Source organism: Crotalus tigris, unplaced genomic scaffold (genome assembly GCF_016545835.1).
Source record: "Crotalus tigris isolate CLP2741 ecotype Arizona unplaced genomic scaffold, ASM1654583v1 scf7180000020347.5012614909:4044961, whole genome shotgun sequence".
In the NCBI taxonomy this organism is placed as follows: Eukaryota; Metazoa; Chordata; class Lepidosauria; order Squamata; family Viperidae; genus Crotalus; species Crotalus tigris.
The window spans coordinates 3,786,564-3,811,079 of record NW_024097978.1 but is presented as its reverse complement, the minus strand read 5'-3'; the positions used below and the strand labels follow the sequence as shown (position 1 = coordinate 3,811,079).

Genomic DNA, 24,516 nt, shown 5'->3' with positions numbered 1-24,516 from the left:
ATAGTATAAACCAGTGGTTCTCAACTTGTGGGTCGGGACCCCATTTGGGGTTGAATGACCATTTCACGGGGGTTGCCAAACAAGGCTATACGCCATTTTTTTCCCCTTTGGCCACGCTCCTGGCACCCAGTGATGTATACGTGGTTGGGGGTCACCACAACATGGGGAACTGTATTATGGGGTCGCGGCATTAGAAAGGTTGAGAACCACTGGTATAAACAGTCATATTTTTATCACTAGTGTTAAAATAACTGGTCCGTTGTCACTTTTCGGAAGATCAAACATTTTTCAGTAGATTCCAGTCTATTTTATGCCAATTCTTGCTTCTCTGTCCTGGGTTATATATTTGTTTCAACATGATCTTAGTCAAATGCTGATTTGTAAAGATGCTAAGAAAAAGACTCAGGCATGTCTTGAGCAGAGATCTGAAGCTGCTGCAGAGCTGCTTGTCACAGATTGAGACAGCTTGAAAGTCTCTGTGTGTTTATTGGTTTTTATATACTTTTTACATACATAGGCTTTTACATTAAATGCTGACATTTTACATTCATAAGTTTAACCTTTAGATGCTGACATAAAGTTTCTTCATTGGAAAATTCCTTCATATAAGCAACTATTTTCTAGTAACATATTACCTGTTCAGAGACCAGGTAAAAACAAATACATGTAGATCAAAAGGAGAAAGAACTGACAAAGACAGGGAGAGATAAGGGGGAACTTAAGCATATTATTTATTTAGGTAGGTAAGGTATTAAGTCAAAAGGGGGTGATCTTCTGGCTGCTTCCTTGAGACAAAGGGTATCAAAAGGTTATGAGGTTTGTGGGGGGGAAAGCATGGCAGTTTGCTGTGCATGCTTTTTTCCCCCACATTTCACTCTTCTTTATTTTATTAGTGAAGACATTATCCTAAGCGGGAGCAGTTAGTGGGTCTTAGCTTAGTATGGAAGATTGCAAGACATCTTATTAAGTAAAGAGAAAAGACATTGAAATAAACAACAACAGCTGATAAGGATAGCAACTATTATAATGAGATATTGAACAATCTTTCCAAGAAGATTTCCAATTTCCTAAGGTATCAATTTTTAAATCAGAAGCCAAGTTATGTAAAACATTAATTTGCTTTTGAATAATGCGAGGTGGGAGAGTTTGAGCCCCCACACAGCAATTAAAAAGGAAAGAGAGGCAAAGAATGACTAAGGAATTTGCAGTCAAAACTGCAAATATGGCAGCGCATAAATTCTCTGGTGTAGGTTTTTTTTCCCTGTTGCCTCAGAACCTCCTGCGTTTTGGATGTTAGGTTCTTCACATCGCCCCAGGTCATTGGCCAACTGCAATGGCGAGAGTGAAAGGGACGTTGTGCTGTCTGAAGAGTCACCTGCTTCATTTCTGGTATTGGGTTCTGGATTTGATGCCACGACATCTTTGGCTGGTCGCACACACCGGGCTGGAATCCAGAGAGGGCCTGTAGGAGCAAACACAGCAGCGTAGCCTCGTCCCCATGTTAGTAAGGGAACTGGACCTAACCAGGTTTTATCAGGCAATTGCTGACAATATACCAATGGATTAGGGAGCACAGCTTTTTGCTGAAAGTGACGCTGGTAGGCAGTAGTGTTTTGAAAAGAAATATTTAGCTGGTTTAAAGTTATTAAGACTTTATTGACTTGACGAGTTATCCATGCCAAATTAGGTACCCTTGATCCCCTCCTTTTTTATTTGTTTGTGAAAGCAGTCCTTTTTTTATTGAAAAGTTTTATAAAAATTACAGTATACACCCCTTAACCCCCCCTCCCTCCCCCACTTCCCAGAGCTGAGTACAGAGTTACAAATATAATAATCAAACTCTAACTAACATTAACCAACTATATAAATAACCAAGTCCATAATGCGCTTTAACTCCCCTTTAACATAGGTATAAACAAATTAAAAATAAACATAATAATATAAACAAATCAATATTATTAAACAATACAATATCCAAATTGTTAACAATACTAATACTAAAAATAATAATAAAACTAATAAAAATTCTACTATAATAAACTATTAATAATAATAATACTCTAAAATTTACTCATAAACTAGATGGAACTTTTTAATCCCATATTTATTCTGAATATAATCTATCCATTTTCTCCAGACCGAAATGTATCTTTCTTGTGAATGATCCTTCAATTAAGCAGAAATTTTCGCCATTTCTGCTAAATTTGACACTTTAAGCGTCCATTCTTCTATAGTAGGCAAATAATCCTTCTTTCAATATTGCCCTACCAATAACCTTGCAGCTGTTATTAAATTCAACATCAAATTAATTTCTTTAACATCACAATCTACAATAACACCCAATAAAAATAATTGTGGAGTAAACTTTATCTTTCTCCTAAAAATCTTTTGAATGTTCCACCAAATCTTAATCCAAAAGGCTTTTATATTTCTACAAGTCCACCAGATATGAAAATACGTAGCATCCAAGCTACCACATCTCCAACATTTGGGCTGTAAATTAGGATACATACAAGACAACTTTTTAGGATCCAGATACCATCTATAAAACATTTTGTAAAAATTTTCTCTTAAATTTTGGGCCTGGGTAAATTTTACATTTCTAACCCAAATTACCTCCCATATATCCAATGGAATTGGTTCTTGAATACTTTGGACCCATTTTACCATACAATCTTTAACTAAATCCATTTCCGAATCCAAATCTATTAAAGCATTATAAATTCTCTTTATATGCGCTCGATTTTGATCTTTAATCTGAATTACCAAATTCTCATCCATTAAGGTAATACCAACCTTTTGATCTAACTTCCACCTAGCCAACAATTGATTATACTGAAACCAACACTGTACAATATTTTTTTGCTTTAACTCAACTAAGGATTTTAATTGCCAATCATTCCCTACCAATCTAAGTAGTTCCTTATAAGAAATCCTATCCAAATTCATACCCATAGCTACCCCCTCTATCACGTGTCCAGGAATCCCCCAGATTGGTATTTTATAATTTAACTTATAATAATACTTCTTCCAGACACACAATAAAGCACTTCTTAAAATATGAGATTTAAAAGCTTGGTCAACTTTTTTATTATAAATTAAGTATGCATGGTGAAGGCAGTCCTTTAAAAACAAAGGATAGCTGCTGTAAAGTTAAAAACAAAGCCATAAGATTGAGGTTGATCCTGGGCGTGATGTAAGCACCTGTAAGATTAAAAAATAAGTTGGCACATATCATGAGAATCAGAGATTAAGTTAAAAGTCTGTTGAGAAAAGGTGTGGAAAGCTAAAATAGCAGCAGAAGAGATAAGTTATTCTGAAAATAAAATTGAAAATCAAATTTTGGGATAGAAAGAACAAAATTAAATCAGTCCCATTTCAAGGACAAGCTTGATTGTGTCCTAAGGTTATTTCAGCAACAACCTGGATAAAAGATAAAACATTTTGGGATGGGATAAGTAAAGCCATTCAATACAATATACTTTTTGTGCTTCTAACACAGCTAATACTCCTTTAAGTAGCTTACTGGTAAGAAATATCAAAAGTGTTAAGTGACAATTCTTACGTGGAATTCTGTCCACAAATTGAGTACTCAAGTACTTAATTTGCTCAGCTGTGGTAAATGCTGCAAGTGGAACTATAATAAGATTTCCAGGTTGTTTTCCTTTGGTCAATAAGTTAAATTCCAAGTCTGGTTGGTTTGGAAATACACTGTGGTTTTTCCTTCGTTGTGCATGGCCTGTAATTTGTACAGAGGAAGATGCCATTGTTCCACCCAAACAGGTGTAGTAGTTACCAAGTTAAGGGTAAGGCAAACATTTTATTCATCGAAGGTGACGGTAGGCCCCCATTTACTAAGCAAGTCTCGTCCCCATAAGTTGACATGAATGTCAAGAATGAAAGGATGAAGTTGAACAGTTACAGTAGAATTAGGAAGACTTGCAGAAAGAAATTGTGTACTTTGTCGTGCACCTTGTCGCCCTCCTACACCCCAGACACTAGGGCATGGGTCAGTGGGCCAAGATGCAGGCCAATCTTTAGCTGAAATTACTGAAACCTCAGCCCCTGTATCAATTATGCCCTCAAAAGGCTTACCCTGAAAAAAGACTGTCTGACGGGGTCGCTGGGTGGTGATTGGGGTGGTTAATGCAATTACAATGGGATCCGTGGAACCAAACCCGTCGTCCCCTCGATCCCTATCACGACCCCCTGCAGGGACAAAATAGGACAAATGGAGTAATTGTGCAAGACTAGTATTGCTTGGCAAAGTCTGTGGCATGTTAGTCCATAATTGAATAAAGATGACACCTGTATAGTCAGAATCAATTACTCCAGGTATTACAAAAATTCCTTTTTTTCCCATGCTAGATCGAGGCAAAATTAATCCAACATATCCAGAAGGGAGAGGTCCAGAAAGTTGTGAAGGAACTACTTGTACTTCTCCTGGAAATTTGAAACACACTTCTTGTTGGATAGTTAAATCTATCCCAGCACTCCCTCTAGTGGCAGCAGGGCTATTGTTAATTGTTGATGGAATTACTGAAGGGTCTCTGTTTGGACCGGGACCAGAGACCGGCCCACTTTGAAGTTTCCCGACCGGCATTCATCAGCCCAATGAAATCCCTTAGGGATTAGGGCATTTTGTTTTTGGACGTCTCCCAGCCATATTTTTAAATGATCGGGAGGCATACATTCCTTCCCCAGGATTTCTGCATTCCTGTTTAAAGTGTCCAATTTTACCACAATTATAACATTTCCCCTGAGTTTTTGTAAGAGCTGCAGCTAAGAGATTAGTTTGAAAAGAAACAGTCCCTATATCCTGACATGCTTTTATCATTTCTGCTAAATCTGGTTTTGCTCCCAATCCAATAAGAGCCCGTTTACATTCAGTGGTGGCATTTTCTTTAGCCAATTTCATAAGCAATTCAGCTTGGGCATCAGGATTATCAATTTATCATCTCAAGGCATCTTGCAGATGGTTAATAAAATCTGCATATGGTTCATTTGCCTTTTGACGAATATTTGAAAATGCTTGAGATGGTTTCCCAGTTATAGGAACTTTTCCAAAAGCTTTGTAAGCACATTCAGAGGATATTTGAAGAGTAGCTATAGGCAAAACAATTTGTGCATCCACTGGAGTGTAATCACCAGAGCCATATAACTGTTCTAGGAGGTAAGCACCTCCAGAAGTTGCAGCTCTTAATGCACATTGATGTCTAAACTCACTATCCCATACCACATACTGAGCTGGTGTTAATAACATACGAATTGTTGTTTTCCAATCTTCTGGTACCAAAACATGATTCCTCATTGTTGCTTCTAACATACCTTGCACATATGAACTGTTTAACCCAGTATCTCTTATACCCTTACGCAATTCTGTTAAGATTGCATAAGAAAGTGGTCGATATTCAACCACTGGGACTCCATTCGCATCTACCTGCCCAGTCAAATGTACAGGACAAACTGAGAGCATATCTGCTATTTCCTGCATATCTCCCTCTCCTTTCGCCATTTGATTTTCTAATACAGTGGTTCTCAACTTTTTTAATACCGCGACCCCCAACCGTTCGTAAGTCGAGGACTACCCAACCAGTCATAAGTAGAGGACTTTCCCTGCCCGGGAGCGCCGTGATGCGTGGTGCCGCCCCCTGCGCCGGCCGAGGCGTAGCTGGCAAGTGGCAGAGACGGCGCAGGCTGACCACCGGCTGGGCCACCAGCTGGCCCAGCCAAAGGGAGGTAAGGCACCCGCCAGGCCCCACGCGCGCCAGCAACCTTCCCTGTGCCCGCCGGCCTCCCACCTCCCACCCCTGGCTCTCTTTTACTTACATTTTTAGTAGTTGCTCAGCAGGGAGGGGTGGAAACTTCCAGACAGCTCACCTTCGCTGCAGACAACTTGCAGCACCGTTTGCAGAATGGGACTTTTGGTGGGCTCAGCAGGGCAGAGACAGCTTGGACAATTCCTATTGGCTTTTGAAAGCCAATAAAATTAGACTCTATTCAAGAGAGTCTATTCTATTGGCTTTCAAAAGCCAATAGAATAAAAGGGAGTAGCACACCTAAGGAAAAGGGGGAAAAAATGGCCGACTGCGTTGTTTGGCGACCTCCGTGAAATGGTCGTTTGACCCCAAATGGGGTCCCGACCCACAGGTTGAGAACCACTGTTCTAATACATGGCGAATGGAAACATAAGATCTAGAATTCTTTTGCTCTGAAGGTGTCACATCCATCGTGGAAGATACAGGAGCTGATGGAACTGAAACTTTTTCATGATCAAAACCTGGAGAGGGAGTAGAACTTAATTGTACTGCATCAGCCCCATATTTTTCCACTGCATGGCGACATTGATGCCAACAATGCAAAACATCAACTGAGGCTCGGGATTCCTGATGAAGGGTGTTACCTATTCTTTCCCAATCCTTAAGCTGGAGTGCCCTCCTTTCAGGATACCAAGGACAGTTTTTTTCTATCTCACTCACTAGCTTCCTAAGCTCCCTTTCAGGCATTGTCACGCCTGATTTGTGTAAGAGAAACTTTAACTCTCTTACATGCTTTTGCTGATGGTGAGATATATCGCAGCACATACTTACAGTTTGAGAAATCTCGCAGGACGAGAAGACGAGAAGGTGCACCAAGGGGTCTGTTCCAGATGACTGTAAATATGTTGGTTGCTGCTTTCCCTCGGGAGGGGATGTCCCTGTTCAGGCACCAGTTGTAAAGATGCTAAGAAAAAGACTCAGGCATGTCTTGAGCAGAGATTTGAAGCTGCTGCAGAGCTGCTTGTCACAGCTTGAGAAAGCTTGAGAGTCTCTGTGTGTTTATTGGTTTTTATATACTTTTTACATACATAGGCTTTTACATTAAATGCTGACATTTTACATTCATAAGTTTAACCTTTAGATGCTGACATAAAGTTTCTTCATTGGAAAATTCCTTCATATAAGCAATTATTTTCTAGTAACATATTACCTGTTCAGAGATCAGGTAAAAACAAATACATGTAGATCAAAAGGAGAAAGAACTGACAAAGACAGGAAGAGATAAGGGGGAACTTAAGCATATTATTTATTTAGGTAGGTAAGGTATTAAGTCAAAAGGGGGTGATCTTCTGGCTGCTTCCTTGGGACAAAGGGTATCAAAAGGTTATGAGGTTTGTGGGGGGGGGGAAGCATGGCAGTTTGCTGTGCATGCTTTTTTTCCCCACACTGATTGCCATATTTTAATTCCTTTTGTTGTTTTCTGCCATAGATCTTGGGATTTTTCGACGTATAGCTATAGTATTGTACACAGATTATATACAACAATGCAGCCGACCCATGTACATGGTAAGAACTTCCTTCAGTCCCTTGAAGCTATCTCTGATGGATTATGAAAATGCTTTTTTTTCATTTGAAAACATATACGTTGGTTTAAATAAACACAATGGTCTTATTTGCCATTGCAATAGTAATCTATTTTCTGAAAATACTTTGACCAGACAAACTACAGATGAATTCCCCTTGGAATTTTTTTCCCCCAGTCTATATGAGGATGCGCCGGCTCAGACCTACCCTCTGGAATTTTCTCTGCCTGACAAGATTTTTAGTGGGAGAACCCTCTCCCCTGTGCACACAGGTAGTCCTCAAAATCTGACCATTCGTTCAGTGACCATTTAAAGTTCAGTCACTGAACAAATGGCACTTACACTCAGTCCCTGAGGGTAGGGTTAGGGTTATGACCATAGCAGTATACCCTCCACAGTCACATGATATATGAGTGTGTGGCAGCCATCCACACTTACAACCTCTAAGGCAGGGGTCCCCAACCCTCGGTCCAAGAATTGACACCAGGCCATGGTATGCCAGCAATTGGGCCATGCAAACAAGTGAAGCCCCATCTGCAGGATGCAAGTAGCACATGAAACCATGCTCCCTCTGGTCCACGGAAAAACCTCTGTCCACGGAACTGGTCCCGGCACCCAAAAGGTTGGGGGCCACTGCTCTAAGGCGCTTCACTTCCTCCACCCACTTCTCTCCCCCATCTCTGCTCTTTTGGCCTTCCTGTACAATGACACTCCTCTGCAGGGGTGATGGCACTAGGATTGATGTAGAAGGCTGGAGCCTTCAGCAGTCTGCTGGTGCCAGCATTCCTGGGCCTCTACTTCAGCCCAAGTTCCACTGACACCAAGGAGTGTTTCCTAAGACCCCATGCCACACCCAGCCATCCAGTACCATAGCACTAAGCTTCAGCTGTTCCCACCACCCTCCATTCCACTCAATCTGCTGGCCTGCTGCCTAGCACTCCACCAGCCCTCTTGCCAGCCTACTAGCCATGTCACCCTGTGCTCTGCTTGTCCTACCAGCTTTGCTGTTCCCAGATGACCTTTGGCATCTTCCTTCTGCTGTTGACAAGCCCAGCCAGGCTCTATGTGAGGCAGCTGCTGACCATGCCAGGCCTTTTACCTCAGGCTGCTTGCACCATTCTCCAAATTGTGTAGGCTGTTCTTGCAATGCTTCAGAATGCCTCAGAAGCTTTCCAAAGCATCATGAGAATGGCCCACATTATTTGAAGAATGGTAGACATTATTTAGAGAATGACACATGTAATCTTGGGAAGAAGGCCTGACATAACCAGTAATTGCCTTGCATAGGGCCAAACTGGGTGTTCTTCATCAGCAGAGGGAGGAAAACTGTGAAGGTCAGTTAGATGTAGCAAAGAGGCAGGGCCAGCAAGCACAGGGTGGAAGGCAAGGCAAGAGGAACACAAAGCGGTGGCAAGGCTGGCAGAGACAGCAGAGTGCAAGGTAGTTAAAAGGGCAATGATGAGGGAGGAAGAAGAGGATAGATGTGTGGGTAAAGAAGGCAGTCCCTTACCTTAACGAAGCTCAGATCTGGGAGTACCAAGCTGGGAATGGCTTGGATCAGGATGAATCTTCGCCTAATGACTGATGGGATTTGGATAATGACAGCAAAAGAGAGTCCATCACTAAGCAATCTGTTCATGTGATATCATACTTTATGACTGTATTGCACACAAAGGGAAATTCTGTTCTCAGTTATCATAACTCAAAGACTACCTGTATATTTATATGTGGTTGATGTTCTTTTCTCAGTTCCTTTTTTATCATAGCTGGTTTCTTTCTTCATATTTTATTTGCATTGCTGAGAAAGATGTCATTCCCACCACTGCTATTTTTCCTTTCTAATGCAATTTATTCTGCATTGGTCAAATCCCATCTCAAAAATTATGTGCAATTCTAGTACTCTGGCACTCTGTCTAAGGAAGACAGCAAGAATTATCAGGAGCCTAAAAACTCAGTCCTGCAAAGAGAGACTTTGTTTAATTAACAAAAAGAGGGGTTTTTTTAATTTGATGAGAAAACTGAGAACTCAAACAACAAAAAGACTTCTTCAAAAAGATACTTCATCCTGTTCTTGAATAATAATTATGTAATTAAGTTACCAAATGGTAGATTTTGGTTTAACATAAGAATATATGTACCCTAACAAAGATAGTAAGTTCCCTTTAGATGTTTTTAAGTAAAGACTGGACAAACATTTCTCAGATATTTTTTTTAATCTGGATTCAGGATTGAAGTCAATGGACTAGAGAGCTCCTTATGATTTTTTATAAGTTTTTGTAGCTTAATTCCTGCATTCAGATGATCAAACTGCTCTGGATAATGGAGGGTGATCTGTGTTTGCATGGTATACATGGAATGAGAGTTGAAATTTCTAAATGATCAAACATGCTCTAAAAACTTATAATGATGCTAAAGCAAATGCAAATGTATATCAGATACACAACTTCACATCAGAAACTTTTAAGTATTAGCATTAGCATTAGATCCTCCCATGCTATGTAGCATATCAGGAAGCAAGGGATCTTGAGTGAGTGCTTCAGCACCTTCCCATGTGATGTTTAGAGTTTTTAAGTCTTCTATGAATATTCTTCACCATGTATTTCAAGAGTGTCCTCTTGGTTGTTTGGCAGTGGGGTGGGAATCCATCTCATTCCCAGCTTGGGGATTTGATTGTTCTCCATGCGGAGAATATGACCTGCAAGTTGGAGTCTTCTGCATGTGACAATGTTATGTAATTTGCAGGAGAAATCATATTTCTTATTAGTAATATGATCAAAATAACGAATCTTTAGGATCTTTTTTGGAAGATATCTTGTTAATACTTACTGATGCCTTCCAAGTCCTGCTGGCATAAATGGCTGTCAAGATCACTATAGAGGTGAGCAAATGGAGTTTACGTTTTAGTGATATAGATGATGAGAACCAGAGAACCAGCTGTTGCTTTTCCAATGCAGCACTTGATGTCCATCTCTACGATAAAACTCACATACACGATCTTCGATTTCTTGGCACTTATTCTGAGGCCAATTTTGTTTGCATCTTTATCTAAGGCAGTTGTCACTTGCAGTTTTGTCTTGTCTTCTTCAAGTAGAGCAGTATCAGGTTGCCAAGACAGTCTTGGTCAAACTAATGAATGCCTTTCCCAATGCGGGATTTTAATTGCATAATATAGTTGAGAACCATGAGGAAGAGGAGTGGTGATAGAATACAGTCTTGTCTAAGTAGTAATTTCGAAGAAGTCCATACGACCATTTTTGGTCCTAACGCAGCAGCTTGATAGTATAAATCCTTAAAGATAATAATGAAATCTGTCAGTAAACCACATAAATGTAGGATCTGCTATAGAGATTCTCAGTGGACACAGTTAAATGCTTTCTTAAAATCAATAAAGTTGATGGCCAGTGGTTGTCAATACTCAGTGCACTGTTCTATTTCATAAGGTGAAGATTTGTTCTCAGCAGGACCTTCCAAAGCAAAATCCAGCTTATTCTTCTCTCAGACAATGTATATGGCACTTTGCAACTGCCTAAGGAGAATTATGCAAAAAGTCTTTCCAGGCACCGAGAGGAGGGTAATGTCCCGCCAGTTGGTGCCTTCTTATTCCTGATCGCAACACTGGAATTATTCCTTATTCCAGTCAGTTCATTAGCAATGTAATAAAGAGTTTTGGAATCATTCCGACTGGCCGCTTCTTGCACTTCAGTGCCTTTCTGTTCCAATCATTCTTTCTTGTCTTCCCAGCAATTTCTCTTCACCATTCGGTTGAGCTCTATATATTTCCATTTTGATTTTTTTTATTTCATCCACATAACTTTAAGTATGTTGTTAATTATTTCCTGTTGAAAGCATTGGGATAAAACAGGAAAATGTTGCTATGACTTTATGACTGCATGCCTTGTCAGTTGTTCATTTTTGGTTATTCTTTCTCTTCTCTAGGACAGAATGATTTTGCTTGTTGTTGGGAACCTGGTTAACTGGTCTTTGTAAGTAGCAAATATATGCTTATATGTTTGTAGATTTATTTTGTACAATGAAGAGATACAAGTGTCTATTGAAGAAGCTCTGTCTCTGATATAGTGCTGCCTGCTATTTTTAAAACATTTTTTCAAGTTGACAAATTATCTAATACTTAACAATGTCTTCCCATTCCTTGTTCCCCACCCTGGAAATTCCAGAATTCTTAATATGATTATTGCAGCATAGGAACCAAACTTCATTATGGAATTAGCTTAGCAAACTATTGGAATGCATACTAGTTCCTTCTTTTCCTCTTCCCCCCTTATACTTCAGCTTTAAGCTTGATTTAGATTTCTGCGTCTCTGCACATCAGGGAGCATATGTGCCTGTTGTTTTGAGATGATTGCATTGTTATTGCATTTATATTTATACCAAGAAGAGGGGGTCACATTATTCACCAAAGCACCAGAGGGCAGAACAAGAAACAATGGTTGGAAAAGGATCAAAGAGAGAAGTAACCTGGAATTAAGGAGAAACTTCCTGACAATGAGGACAATTAACCAGTGGAACAGCTTACCTCCAGAAATCGTGGACACTCCATCACTTGATATTTTTAAGAAGAGCTAGACAGTCACTTGTCTGACATGGTATAGATCCTCCTTATTGAGCAGGGGACTGGACTAGAAGACTTCCAAGGTCCCTTCCAGCTCTATTTTATTCTAGTCTACTTCTGTGAATATTAATATCCTGCCTAAGGGGTACTCAAACAACGTGCCTTGCCTTTTGCCTGCCTCCCAACAGGAAGTTAGATCAACCAGTCAGTACGTAGGGCACACATCTCCATGCAACACATAGTTGAGATTTGGAAGATGTGTGCATCAGCCCAATCTGCAACCTACACTTACCCATCAACCCCTTCACAACATAAATATGTGTTCACAACTATGCACAGTTGTGGGCAAGTCTTAATCAAGCCTAAAGGTATTGCCATCCCCAGCAGAGGAACAGCCTCTGCTTGAATGAGTCTAGTGACTCTGACTTAAGCTTGATTTAGACTTGCTTCTACAGTGCCTGGGAGTCATGGTCAGAATCATTTTTATATATATTTATTATGTTTTATCAATGGGAATAAAATACAAAGCAGAAAAAAAACAAAAATATACATCCAACAGTAAGAGCAACAAAAAAAAGAAAGAAAAAAGTGTACAAAAGAGGAAAAAAGAAAAAAAAACAACTCAAACATCCAACATTAAACATAAAAAAAAAAAATCCAAATTGGCTGGATGCTGAAAAAAATAATTTAAAAAATGTGATAAATTCTCCTCCCCTTGCATGCAAATAGTTATAAACTTACAAATGAAGGCAAAGTGAAACTTACGAAAGTTAAAAACTTTTTCATCCTCATTTAACAAGAAAAATATATTATATAAACAAATATTTCAGATGAGATCTCTATCTAATAATCGAATCGACCCAACATCTAATATATATAAAAAGTGAAAGAAAAAAAATGAAAAACACTCAACGTTGGCCCAAATATTATACTAGTCTTCAAATCCTTCTGTTAACCGTCTGTTATTGTATTTAACATGTAGAAAGTCCACAAATGGCTTCCAGTCTCTTATAAAGCTGTCTAGCCCATTATTTCTAATCAAGGCAGTTAATTTCACTATCTCTGCTAATTCGATCAATTTTAAAATCTATTCTTCAACAGTCGGCATCTCCTTTCCAGGGCTTAGCAAGCACAATCCTTGCAACGGTCACCATGTAAAGAAACAGAGTTCCAAAATTGTTTTTAGATTGATTTATCCATAATACCTAAAAGAAAAGCTTCAGGTTTTATTAATATTTGTTTCCTTAATATTTTCTGCAGTATCATTATAACATTTATTCAGGATGTTTTCACATACTTGCAGGACCACCATATATGATTAACTGTACCTGGATTTTGATTACATTTCCAACACTTGTTAGAGGTCCCTCTATACATTTTTGCTAATCTATCTGGAGTCAAATACCAATGATATATCATTTTATAAAAAAAATATTTGAAAATATAATTTTAATCTATTAGTCCATACATTCTCCCATTTATCTATATTATACCCAAACATTTTTGCCCACTTTACCAAGCAGTCTTTTACATATTCATCTTGCAGTAACATCATCTTCATCTTGAGTAACATTTTATATATTTTAGCAATTAAGTGGTCATCTCCAGAACATAAATTGATATCCAATTCAGTGAAAACAAAGCTTTTTTATCAAGTTTAAATCTTTCAAATATTCTATAATTAAACAAAACCATCACTTACTAATTGTTCTCTGGAGCCATTTTTAATTAAACTAGTGGATTTACGGCAAGAGGTTTTGACAAATGGATGATCTTTATTTGGTTTTCAGGTAGATCAAGATGCTTTACAACTATAATTAAAACAATTCATTAAAACATAGTTATATTTTTCTGGCTAGAAAATCATAGTTATTCTAAATAAATTAATCTGGATCAGCTTTGCATAGTTTTATGCAACCATCTTTGATTACATTGCCTTTATTCTTCCCTTTTAGTGCAATTTTTGGACTTGTATATCGGCCAAAGGATTTTGCTTCTTACATGCTGGGCATTTTTATCTGCAATCTTTTGCTATATCTTGCCTTTTATGTCATCATGAAGGTAAGTGGTTCTTATTATTTGTTAGTTAATGTCCTTTATATTGCCAAACTTAGACTGCTTTGAAGGGGGAATTAGATTGTTGTATGGTAGAATATGTTTGCTCAGCGCTCATCTTTCAGATCTGCCCTTTAAGAGTTGACTATGATGGACTTCTGGTGGCGATGGCCGCGCCGAGGTGGCTTTTTCTTAGCCGTCCGCCTCGGGAATGCGTAAAAGCCGGCAAAAACAGCGATCATCAGCTGTTTTGCGGCTTGAAGCCTCTCTTCCCGGGAGAAGGGAAGAAGGTGCATTTTTTCCAGATAGAGGTTGAGTTCCTCTAATCTCCCAAAATTTTATTTTTGAGAGACGAAGGGTGTGAACTCCCTCGGAGTCTGGATCATCTCCACATCCCAGGATGCCTTTGTTCTTCGGAATGAAGCTAGACACTGCTTCCACATCTGCTGCTTAAAGAGAATCGTGAGTAAAACTAAAAGCAGACGGAGCTGTTCAGGAGGATCAGAATTGTGATGATTTGAAACTTTAACTCAAGAAAGAATTAATATCTTCTTCACCTATTATTTTAACAAAAGGAGGGAGGAAAGATGGCGGAGGAATCCTGTTTCTTTGTCTGAAAGGATATTGTTAAGAAAGACTTTCATTTTCATATGGCAACAAAGTTTATATAATGTAACAGACCCTGCTTATTTAAAGAGTCAGCTTCCCTTTTTCTTTTTTGTATGGGGGATTTTTTTTATTATCCCCTTATTTTATTTTGCTATAAGAAGAGGTTTTTTTTTTAAGCTGGAAAATGGCTTCAAAACGCCCTGGAATTTCTTCTCTTCCTAAAGGCTCAATTTCTTCTCCAGTAATTCAGGCTGTACAGCAATCTAAGCCTAAGTCTCCTCCACCCTCCCCCCATCTCATGCACTCACACTTAAAGATTTACAGGATGTTTTACAAGAAAACTGCACAACAGATTAAACATGAGACAGCAGAGCTTTTGGAGCAGAAAAATAATGAGATGAGAGAAGATATTGTGCTGGCTCTCCAGGGACTTGCAGCTCATGTAGAACGCCTTGATGAGCATGTGGATGAGGTGGTGGGAAGTGCTGAAAGATTAGAGGACAGAGTTGGAAAAGTTGAGAAGGATGTTGATACAGCGCAGAATGAAATTAATATGTCACAATATAGAGATATGGAATTTGCTTTGTGAATAAGAGGCTTGAAGGAGAATGTGCAAGAGAATCTGAAAGAAGAAATTGCTGCAGAATTACACTCCATTTTGGGGTGTGAACCTGAAGAAATGTTGAAAGATATAGAATTTTTTTTAGGGTAATTCATGGATTGTGAGGCAGAGAAATTTACCAGGAGATGTAGTTATTTATTTTTCCAGAAGATCACTTCGTAATGAAATTATACAGGCTTTTTACAAGCAGAGATTTCAAATTGCAGCTCAAGATATTATAATTTTGAAAGAAATACCTCCAAAAATTCTCAGAAAAAGAAAGGACTTTGCTTTTTTGGCTGAGGAGCTGAAGAAACGACAGATTCAGTTTAGATGGGATGTACCTGTTGGAATAGTGGTGAACTACGTTGGGACACGTTACAGACTTAATACAATTTTAAAAGCAAGAGATTTTTATGCTTCTGTTCTTAAGGCAGGTGCACCACCATCTCCACGATCTAAAACAAATGAAGGCAAGTTTGAAGGACAGTTGGCTGTAGGAGCAATGTCATTAGTAGGAGAAGAATTGTTGGTTGAATCTATGCAGCAGTGTTTGGAGATAAAAGATGACTCAAAGGAACAAAGAATGACTCGTGCAACTCATAAACGTAAAGAAAAAGAGCAGCAAAAGGTAGATGTTGGATCTACAAAACAAGTGGTTACCTCAGAGCCAGTGGGAGGAACAAGACCGAAAAGGTCATCGACTGCAGATTTACATGCAGTGTTTCGAAGGCTTCATGCCACTAAAGATGGCAAAGTTTCTGACATGAAATGTTAATGGTTTGAATTCACCACAGAAAAGAAAGAAAGAATTTTATTACTTGAAACAACACAAGAATGATGCTATATGTTTGCAAGAGACTCATATTGCTTTAAAGGATCAAAAGTATTTGATTAACTCCCGACTGGGAGTACATTTTTCAGCCCCTGCTCCGCAGAAAAAAGGAGGAGTAGTAATTTATGTGAGGAAAGATTTATCGCCGAAGTTAAAATTGATTCTGACCCACAAGGAAGATATGTTATTATTGATTTTTTATTAAATGGTAAGAGATGTCTTATCATTGGATTATATGCACCTAATCAACAACAAAAATACTTTTATAAGATGATACATCAGAAATTAATTCAATTGGATTATAAATCAGTTATTATGATGGGAGATTGGAATGGTGTCTTAGACTCAAGTAAAGACAAGAAGGGTTCTTTTAAATCTCCTAATGACGCAAAATTACCTAAAGTTTTTTTTTTTATTTGAAGGATGATTTGGAACTTACAGACATCTGGCGAGAACAGAATATTGAAGAAAGAGACTTTACGTTTTTTTTCAGACAGGCATCAATCATACTCCAGAATTGACTTTTTTTTAATCACTAATGATCTCTTTTCCAGGGTAAAGAATGCCAAGATATTCCCTAGAATATTGTCAGATCATAGCCCTGTATGGTTGGAGTTATCTACTGAAGATGGGAATAGAAGGACTTGGAGATTGAATGAAAATTTATTTAGACATGAGGGGAATTTACAGAAATGTAAAGATTATTTAAAGGAATTTTTTCTTTTCAATATGTATAAGGGTACTTCGATGCCAATGGTATGGGATGCTAGTAAAGCATATATGAGAGGGGTTTTGATTCATATGAATAATGCATATAGGTGAAAACAGATGCAGAAACGTAAACAGTTGGAAGAAGAGATTAAACGTAAGGAGAAGGCTCTTATTTTAAATCCATTGGACAATAGTTCAAAGGTTTCTATAACTTTGCTTAAGGAGCAATTTAATATGTTAATAGCTGATCAGACTGCAATTAATTTGCAGTATATGAAACATAACATATTTTGTAATGCAAATAAACCTGGTAGGTGGTTGGCTTACCAACCACGAAAGAAACAGAAATCAAGGATTATAGAGAAAATAAATTATAAAGGTAAAGAAGTATATCAACAAAATTTGATTAAAAGAAGTTTTTTAGATTTTTATTCAAAGCTATATGCTAGCGAAAGTATACAAGTTTCAGATATAGGAAAGTATTTACAGGAAGCACATTTTCCTAGACTTTTAAATGCTCAACGAGATGACATTAATGGTTTAATTACTTCTGAAGAGATCATTTGGGCAATTAAGCAATTAAAGGTTGGTAAGGCTTCAGATACAGATGGATTAACAGCAATTTATTATAAAATGTTACCTGAAGAAATGATACAACCACTGAAGGAATTTTTAATAATATTCTGTTAGGAGCAGAGGTACCTCCATCTTGGAGAAGGGCCTTTATATCACAGATCGCAAAGGAGAATCAAGACTTGACTCAGCCTAAAAATTATAGATCTATATCTCTTTTGAACACAGATTATAAGATTTTTTCTAAAATATTGGCAAATAGATTAATGCAAGTTTTGAAGCATTTGATACATAGTGACCAATCTGGATTTATAACTGGAAGATACATGAAATATAATGTAAGACAAATTGTTAATCTAATTGAATACTTGGACAAGAATAATCAAATCCCTGCAGCTTTGATATTTTTGGATGCTGAAAAAGCTTTTGATCAATTAGATTGGCAATTTTTATTGAGAGTAGTAGAAAAAATGAATTTTGGGGATAAATTTTTGTATGCTCTTAAGGTATATATCAACAACAATCTGCACAAATTATAATTAATGGTGGATTAACAGATGCATTTAACATTGAAAAGGGCACTAGACAGGGATGTCCTTTGTTCCCATTGTTATTTGTTTTAACAATGGAGATTTTACTTATTAAAATTCGAGAATCATCTAGAATAAAGAGAATAAAAATAAATAAGAATGATTATAAATTAAGAGCTTTTGCTGATGATTTGGTTGTGACATTATCTCAACCGATAGATTCGGTTAGGGATCTGGTTGAAATTTTAACTCAGTATGGGAAGGTTTCTGGTTTTAAGATAAATAATAAAACTAAAATTTTATCGAAAAATATGTTTATGAAGGAAAAGGATACTTTGGCTAAATTAACAGGTTTTGAAATAGTGAGAAATTTAGGAGTATACATTATAGCTTCTAATGTTAAATTGTGTAAAAATAATTATGAGACATAATGGGTAAAAGTGCAAAAGGATTTAAATGATTGGAAAAAATTACAGTTATCTTTACTGGGGAGAATCTCAGCAGTTAAAATGAATATTCTTCCAAAGTTTCTTTTTTTTTGTTCCAAATGATACCTATTTTGAAAAAATTTGGAGGAATGGCAGAAGAGGATTAACAAGTTTATTTGGGCAGAGAAAAAACCAAGAGTTAAGTTTAAGATTATACAAGATGCACAGGAGAGAGGAGAACTCAAGGCGCCTAATCTAAAATTGTATTACGATGCGGTGGCTTTAACATCAATTAGTGACTGGCTTAACTTAACAAATAAAAATATTCTTTTTCTTGAGGGATGGGATTTATTATATGGATGGCACGCATATTTAATTTATGACAAAAATGTGGATCAGGTTTTTAAATCTCATATTTTAAGAAATGCTTTATTACGTGTCTGGAAGAAATATTATTATAGGTTAAATTATAAAATTCCAATTTGGGGGATTCCCGGACACGTTGTAGAGGGGGTATCTAGAGGAGTGAATTTGGATAGGATTTCTTATAAGGAATTACTTAGTTTGGAAGGGAAGGACTGGCAATTAAAATCTCTAGCTGAGTTGAAGCAAGAAAATATTGTACACTCTTGGTTTCAGTATAATCAATTGTTAGTGAGGTGGAGTATAGATCAAAAGGTTGGTATTACTTTAGAGGATGTGAATTTGGTAAAACAGATTAAAGACCAAACTCAAGCTCATATAAAGGGAATTTATGTTTTAATAGAATTGGATTCTGAAACGGAGTTAGTTAAAGATTGTATGGTTAAATGGGCTCAAAATATTCAAGAGCCGATTTTATTGGATACATGGGAGACAATTTGGGTTAGAAATGTAAAATTTACTCAAGCTCAAAATTTAAGAGAAAATTTTTATAAAATGTTTTGTAGATGGCATTTGGATCCTCAAAAGTTGTCCCGCATGTATCCTAATTTACAGCCCAAATGTTGGAGATGTGGAAGCTTAGACGCAACCTATTTTCATATTTGGTGGACTTGTAGAGATATAAAAGCTTTTTGGATTAAGATTTGGTGGAATATTCAAAAGATTTTTAAGAGAAAGATAAAGTTTACTTCGCAATTATTTTTGCTGGGTATGATTGTAGATTTTGATGTCAAAGAAATTGATTTGATGCTGAATCTTATAACAGCTGCAAGATTACTTGTGGGGCAATATTGGAAGAAAAACTCTTTGCCTACTATGGAAGAATGGATAGTTAAGGTGTCTAATTTAGCAGAAATGGCGAAAATCTCCGCCTATTTGAAGGACCATTCACAAGAAAAATATATTTCAGTTTGGAGAAGATGGATTGATTATATTCAAAAGAAATATGAGACTGAAAAGTATTATCTTGCTTATGAGTAGATTTTAAATTATTTTTAATAGTTCAATATGGTTGAATTTATATTATTTTTAGTATTATGGTTTAATTATATTATTATTTTTGTTTTTAATTTGTTAATACTTGTTTTGAAAAGGAGTTAAAGTGTTGATTGATAGTATAGTCGGGTTATGTTAGTTAGATTATATTTGTTTATTTTTTACCTTGTAATCAGCTCTGGGAAGTGGGGGAGGGGGGAAGGGGTGGGAGGGGTTTGGGTTATAATGTATTAAATTTGTAAAACTTTTAATAAAAAAAGAGTTGACTATAGCTTTTTAAGCCTTTGGATAAGAGACCTCAGCGAATATTAATTTATGATGAAGTTATTCTTAAGAGAAAGAGAGTACACATTTTGTATATTTGATAGGCTTAAGATATAGACAGATCTTGACAGATTTGAACTTTGGGCTCTATCTAACAAAATGAAATTCAATGGTGAAAAAAGTAAGGTTCTGCATTTAGGCAAGAAAAAACAAATGCACAGGAATAATATAGGTGGTACCTTGCTCAATAGTAGCAACTGTGAGAGGGATCTTGGTGTCCACTTAAATATGAGCCAGCAGTATGTTGCAGCTGCCAAAAAAGCCAACACAGTTGGGCTGCATTAACATCATGTGATAAAGATCATGTGAAGTGTTAATACCATTGGTTAGGCCACACTTGAAATACTGCATCCAATTTCGGTCACCACAATGTAAAAAAGATATTGAGACTCTAGAAAGAGTACAGAGAAGAACAACAAAGATGATCCCCTGGACTGGAGGCTAAAACATAGAAGGAATGGTTGCTGGAATTGAGTATGTCTAGTTTAATGAAGAGAAGGATGAGTGTTCCAATATCTCAGGGACTGCCACAAAAAAGAGGGAGTCAAGCTATTCTCCAAAGCGCCTGAAGGCAGGACAAAAAGCAACGGATGGAAACTAACCAAAGAGAGAAGCAACCTAGAACTAAGGAGAAATTTTCTGACAGAACAATTAATCACTGGAACAACCTGCCTCCAGAAGCTGTGAATGCTACAACACTGGAAGTTTTTAAGAAGAGACTGGACAGCCTTTTGTCTGAAATGGTATAGGGTTTCCTGCCTGAGCAGGGGGCTGGACTAGATGACCTCCAAAGTCCCTTCCAACTTATTATTATTATTAGGAATACATATGATCTGTCTAAACTTGGAAAAGCACAAATCAACTATTAATTTAAAGACAGGTATTAACTACATTCTGCAACCTCAAACTTAAAGGGGAAAACGCAATTAAACAAAGTTTACAATTATCATCAGGCTCCTTATATGGAAATGCCAGGTGAAAAGAAGGAAGAGGAAGGGCCCCATACTTTCAGTCAAAAATGAGATTAGCCCCCTTCCTGAAGGACCTAGGACCAGGTGTGAACTGCTGTTATTTTAGAATAGCTGCACATTTTAGATTTCTAGGAATGCTAAGAACATGGTAATTTGGAACAAATTCAGGCAGATTCCTCTTAACTTTCAACTAAGGTTGGGGTTGAAAGCTCTTTAAAGTTAGAGAAAGCTAGAGTGGCTTGAAGAGAAAATTCTAGCTTTTCTAAAAATTTGATTAGTTCTCCCTTACATCCATTTTGAGTCTTTTTTGTGTATCTCATAGGAAATGCCCATTCTAATATTATACTTTTTGTCTTTCCAGCTCCGCAGTTCAGAGAAGCTATTGCCATTCCCCCTCTTTTGTATTGTGGCCACAGCTGTGGTTTGGGCTGCAGCTCTTTATTTCTTTTTCCAGAACCCCAGTAGCTGGGAGGTAGGTTCCTTCCCTTTTTTCTTGTTTCTGTTGTACTTCAGGAGTATTTGAAATGACCAAAAGTTACCAGAAGGAAAGGAGTCGAAGAAGCATTAGAGAACATGTGGACAAAATTTCACAATCAAATTTGTTTTGATTTAAAACTCAGCTTTGGCTTCCTTCACTGGGACCTAATTTCTTATGCTAAGACCTATAGAATATTAATATAAAACTATAGTGTGATACTTTAACTTATTGTTGAATGTAGGTCATATAGTAACACATTATTCCATTTTCTCCTTCCCTTTTTTATAATATAAATACATTTCAAAAATTTATAAAGAACACATCTGTTAAAACTATTCCTTAACATCAAGAGTGTAAATTTCTACCTATATAAGGACCAATCTATTTGCCTAAATACCAGGTTTGGTAAAGCCAGAGCAAACCATTAAAAAAGCAAAATCATATTTTTGATGTGTAATTCAGTTTCACCAATTACTTATAAAACCTTATTAATGCTGCTGAAGAAAATTATTTGACATTTTAGCATTTGAAATTCATGGGCATTATATAGTTGGTACTATCAGACACATTTTAATTATATTTGATATTTATTTTATTACATAGCTACTTAATTAAATACCCTCTAAAAATCTCAGAGCAGCTTACATAGAACAGGGCTTTTTAACCTTTTCACCCATTGTACCACTTTTAGGATAAGGCAATATCCGAGTAACACCAGTCGCCCAGCAAGGTTTCAAAACTTGACCCAAAAAAAAAAAAGGAAAAAATTATAAAGTACGGGTAGTCCTCGACTTATAACAATTCGCTGTTCAAAATTACAACGGCACTGAAAAAAGCAAATTATGACCATTTTTCACACTTAATGCTGTTGCAGCATCCTCAGGGTCATGTGATTTACATTTGGATGCTTGGCAACTGATTCATACTTATGACGGTCAGTGTCCCAGGGTCATGTGATCATCTTTTGCAACTTTTTGACAAGCAAAGTCAATGGCCAGGGGGCATGGCCAGCTCATCACTCAGGTTGTGGGGGGTGCGGGCGGGGATGTGGGGAGGATCTGTGAGTCTCTGGTGGAGGGGGGTGGGACAGGCATGGGCACCTTCCTTTCCTCCCTCCCTTTATCCCTTCCTTCCTTCCCTCCCTCCCTCCCATTGTCCCTCCGTCCCTTCCTTCCTGTCCTTCCTCCTCTCTTTGTCCCTTCCTTCCCTCCCTCCCTCCCATTGTCCAGCACTATGGGAGCGGGGAGGGCATAAAAGAGCCCAGAGGAGGCAATTGGAGTTTGGCTGCTGCTGCTGCCACTGCTGCTGTTGCTGAGTCAGACGGCTATGCAACAGCGGCTGCTGCGGTTCCTGCCTGCTGCTTCTCCTTGGCTGCTTCCTTTGAAAAGGAGTGGCGGTTGCACTCAGTGCAGCCGGGAGCCCAGCACAGCCACTGTTCTTCCGCAGGGGCAGGAGAGTGCAGGCAGCGGAGGAGCACATGGGGCGGGGAAAGAGCCGCAGCTGCCGGACTCCCTCTGGTGCATTGTGCACAGCCGCAGCCGGAGAAAAGCAGTGAGCGGGGAAGCAGTTCATTCATTGCTGCAGCCGCAGCCTGGAGCCACATGCAGCCCCGGGCATTTCTTTTACGAGCATGGCGGAGCCTCAGCACCAGACTGGACCCCGGGAGGCTCCTCAGCACCGAGCCAAAATGCAGCTGCAGCAATTCCAGCCCCTCCCCAGGTGCAAAGGAGCGCTTTTCGGGCTCCAGCCCCATCGCTGCACTGACCTGTGGACAAAAACGGGCCTTGCTCTCTAGGTGAGAGCTGAGCCCAGTGACCAGAGGATAGCTATGAGAGCGGCAGGAAAAGCAGGCAGGGCCTTGCCAGGGAGGGCCGCCCCACGCCCTCTAACGGTGGTCGGAGCAACGACACGCAGCTACCAATCCCACCCTGCTCAGCTTGCCCATTCTTATTCCCCCCTCCCAAAAGGTGGTGCTGTAAACTTTACAGCTTTCTGCAAGCAAATGAGATGAGCAGGAGCATGAGATCGGCGTTTCTGAGCACACGCTGATTCGTGCCCCTGCCCATCTTGCTCGCTTGCCAGCGCCCACAATCTGCCCAGCCTCCCCTCTGCCTGCTTTGTGCAGCTCCTCCTGGGGCCCCCGCACCCGCTGTTAACCCTCTCGCCACCATGCAGGGTAAGGTTGGCGCCCCCGCCCAGATGCCCTCGCCTCCCTCAAGCATTTTTTTTACCCACCTGCTTTCAGCTGCACTACCTTTCTCCTTTTGTTTCTCTGCCTTTGCCACGTGTTTGTGGGTGAAAAAGAAAAAAAGTTCCATGAGACTTTCTAACTTTCTAACTTCACATGAAGGCTGAGAAGGACAGGAGAAAGGGAAGGCTGTTGAAACCAGATGAGTAAAAAAAAACACTTGGGGGAGGTGAGGGCATCTGGGTGGGGGCAGGGGGGTCCCAGGCAATGCGTCACGCAGCTCCAGCGGAATCTCCACTGAAGACTGCTTGAGACTGCCTGCTACCCCCAAGGCTGCCGCCAAAGCTGCACGCTTTGATCCTGGGCTTTCAGTAGGACCCAGGCAACCTGCAGTTCCAGCTGACTTTGACACAAGCCTGTGTGGTGCTGCTGCCGCTTCACCTCATCCACTTTTACACTTTTTTTTACATTTTTTTTCAACCCATCCTACACATACCACCAGCCAGGTGCTCGCGTACCACTGGTGGTACACCTACCACCGGTTGAAAAGCCCTGACATAGAAAACCTTAATAGATTCATTCATCCATTTTATCCTCTTCACCACTTGTTTCCTCCTTAGATTGGATTAGTGAGTTTGCTTACTGTGCTTTTCATAGTTAGGTAGAGAAGAACATTTAATCATTGAGATATAAGGCTAGATCAGACATAAGGTTACATTTTCTATTGGAGAACATCTAGAATTCACTGGTTTTATCATTTCTTCCAGGAAACTCCAGCACAGTCTCGTGAAAAAAACCGACCATGTATCCTTCTGGGATTCTTTGATGACCATGATATCTGGCACTTCCTTTCAGCTGCTGCCTTGTTCTTTTCATTCTTGG

At 38.7% G+C, this 24,516-nt stretch overlaps 1 protein-coding gene across 4 annotated transcripts in view; it reads left to right on the top strand.

The window, feature by feature from the left end:
* SIDT1 (SID1 transmembrane family member 1) overlaps nucleotides 1-24,516 on the top strand; it is a 107,058-nt gene that overhangs the window by 77,543 nt on the left and 4,999 nt on the right. For all 4 annotated transcript variants that reach the window (XM_039366628.1, XM_039366629.1, XM_039366630.1 and 1 more), the window contains 5 exons: nucleotides 7,249-7,325; nucleotides 11,279-11,325; nucleotides 13,868-13,973; nucleotides 21,330-21,440; nucleotides 24,402-24,515. In XM_039366628.1, coding sequence (XP_039222562.1) covers nucleotides 7,249-7,325; nucleotides 11,279-11,325; nucleotides 13,868-13,973; nucleotides 21,330-21,440; nucleotides 24,402-24,515 — 455 coding nt within the window. The remainder of the gene's footprint in view (nucleotides 1-7,248; nucleotides 7,326-11,278; nucleotides 11,326-13,867; nucleotides 13,974-21,329; nucleotides 21,441-24,401; nucleotide 24,516) is intronic.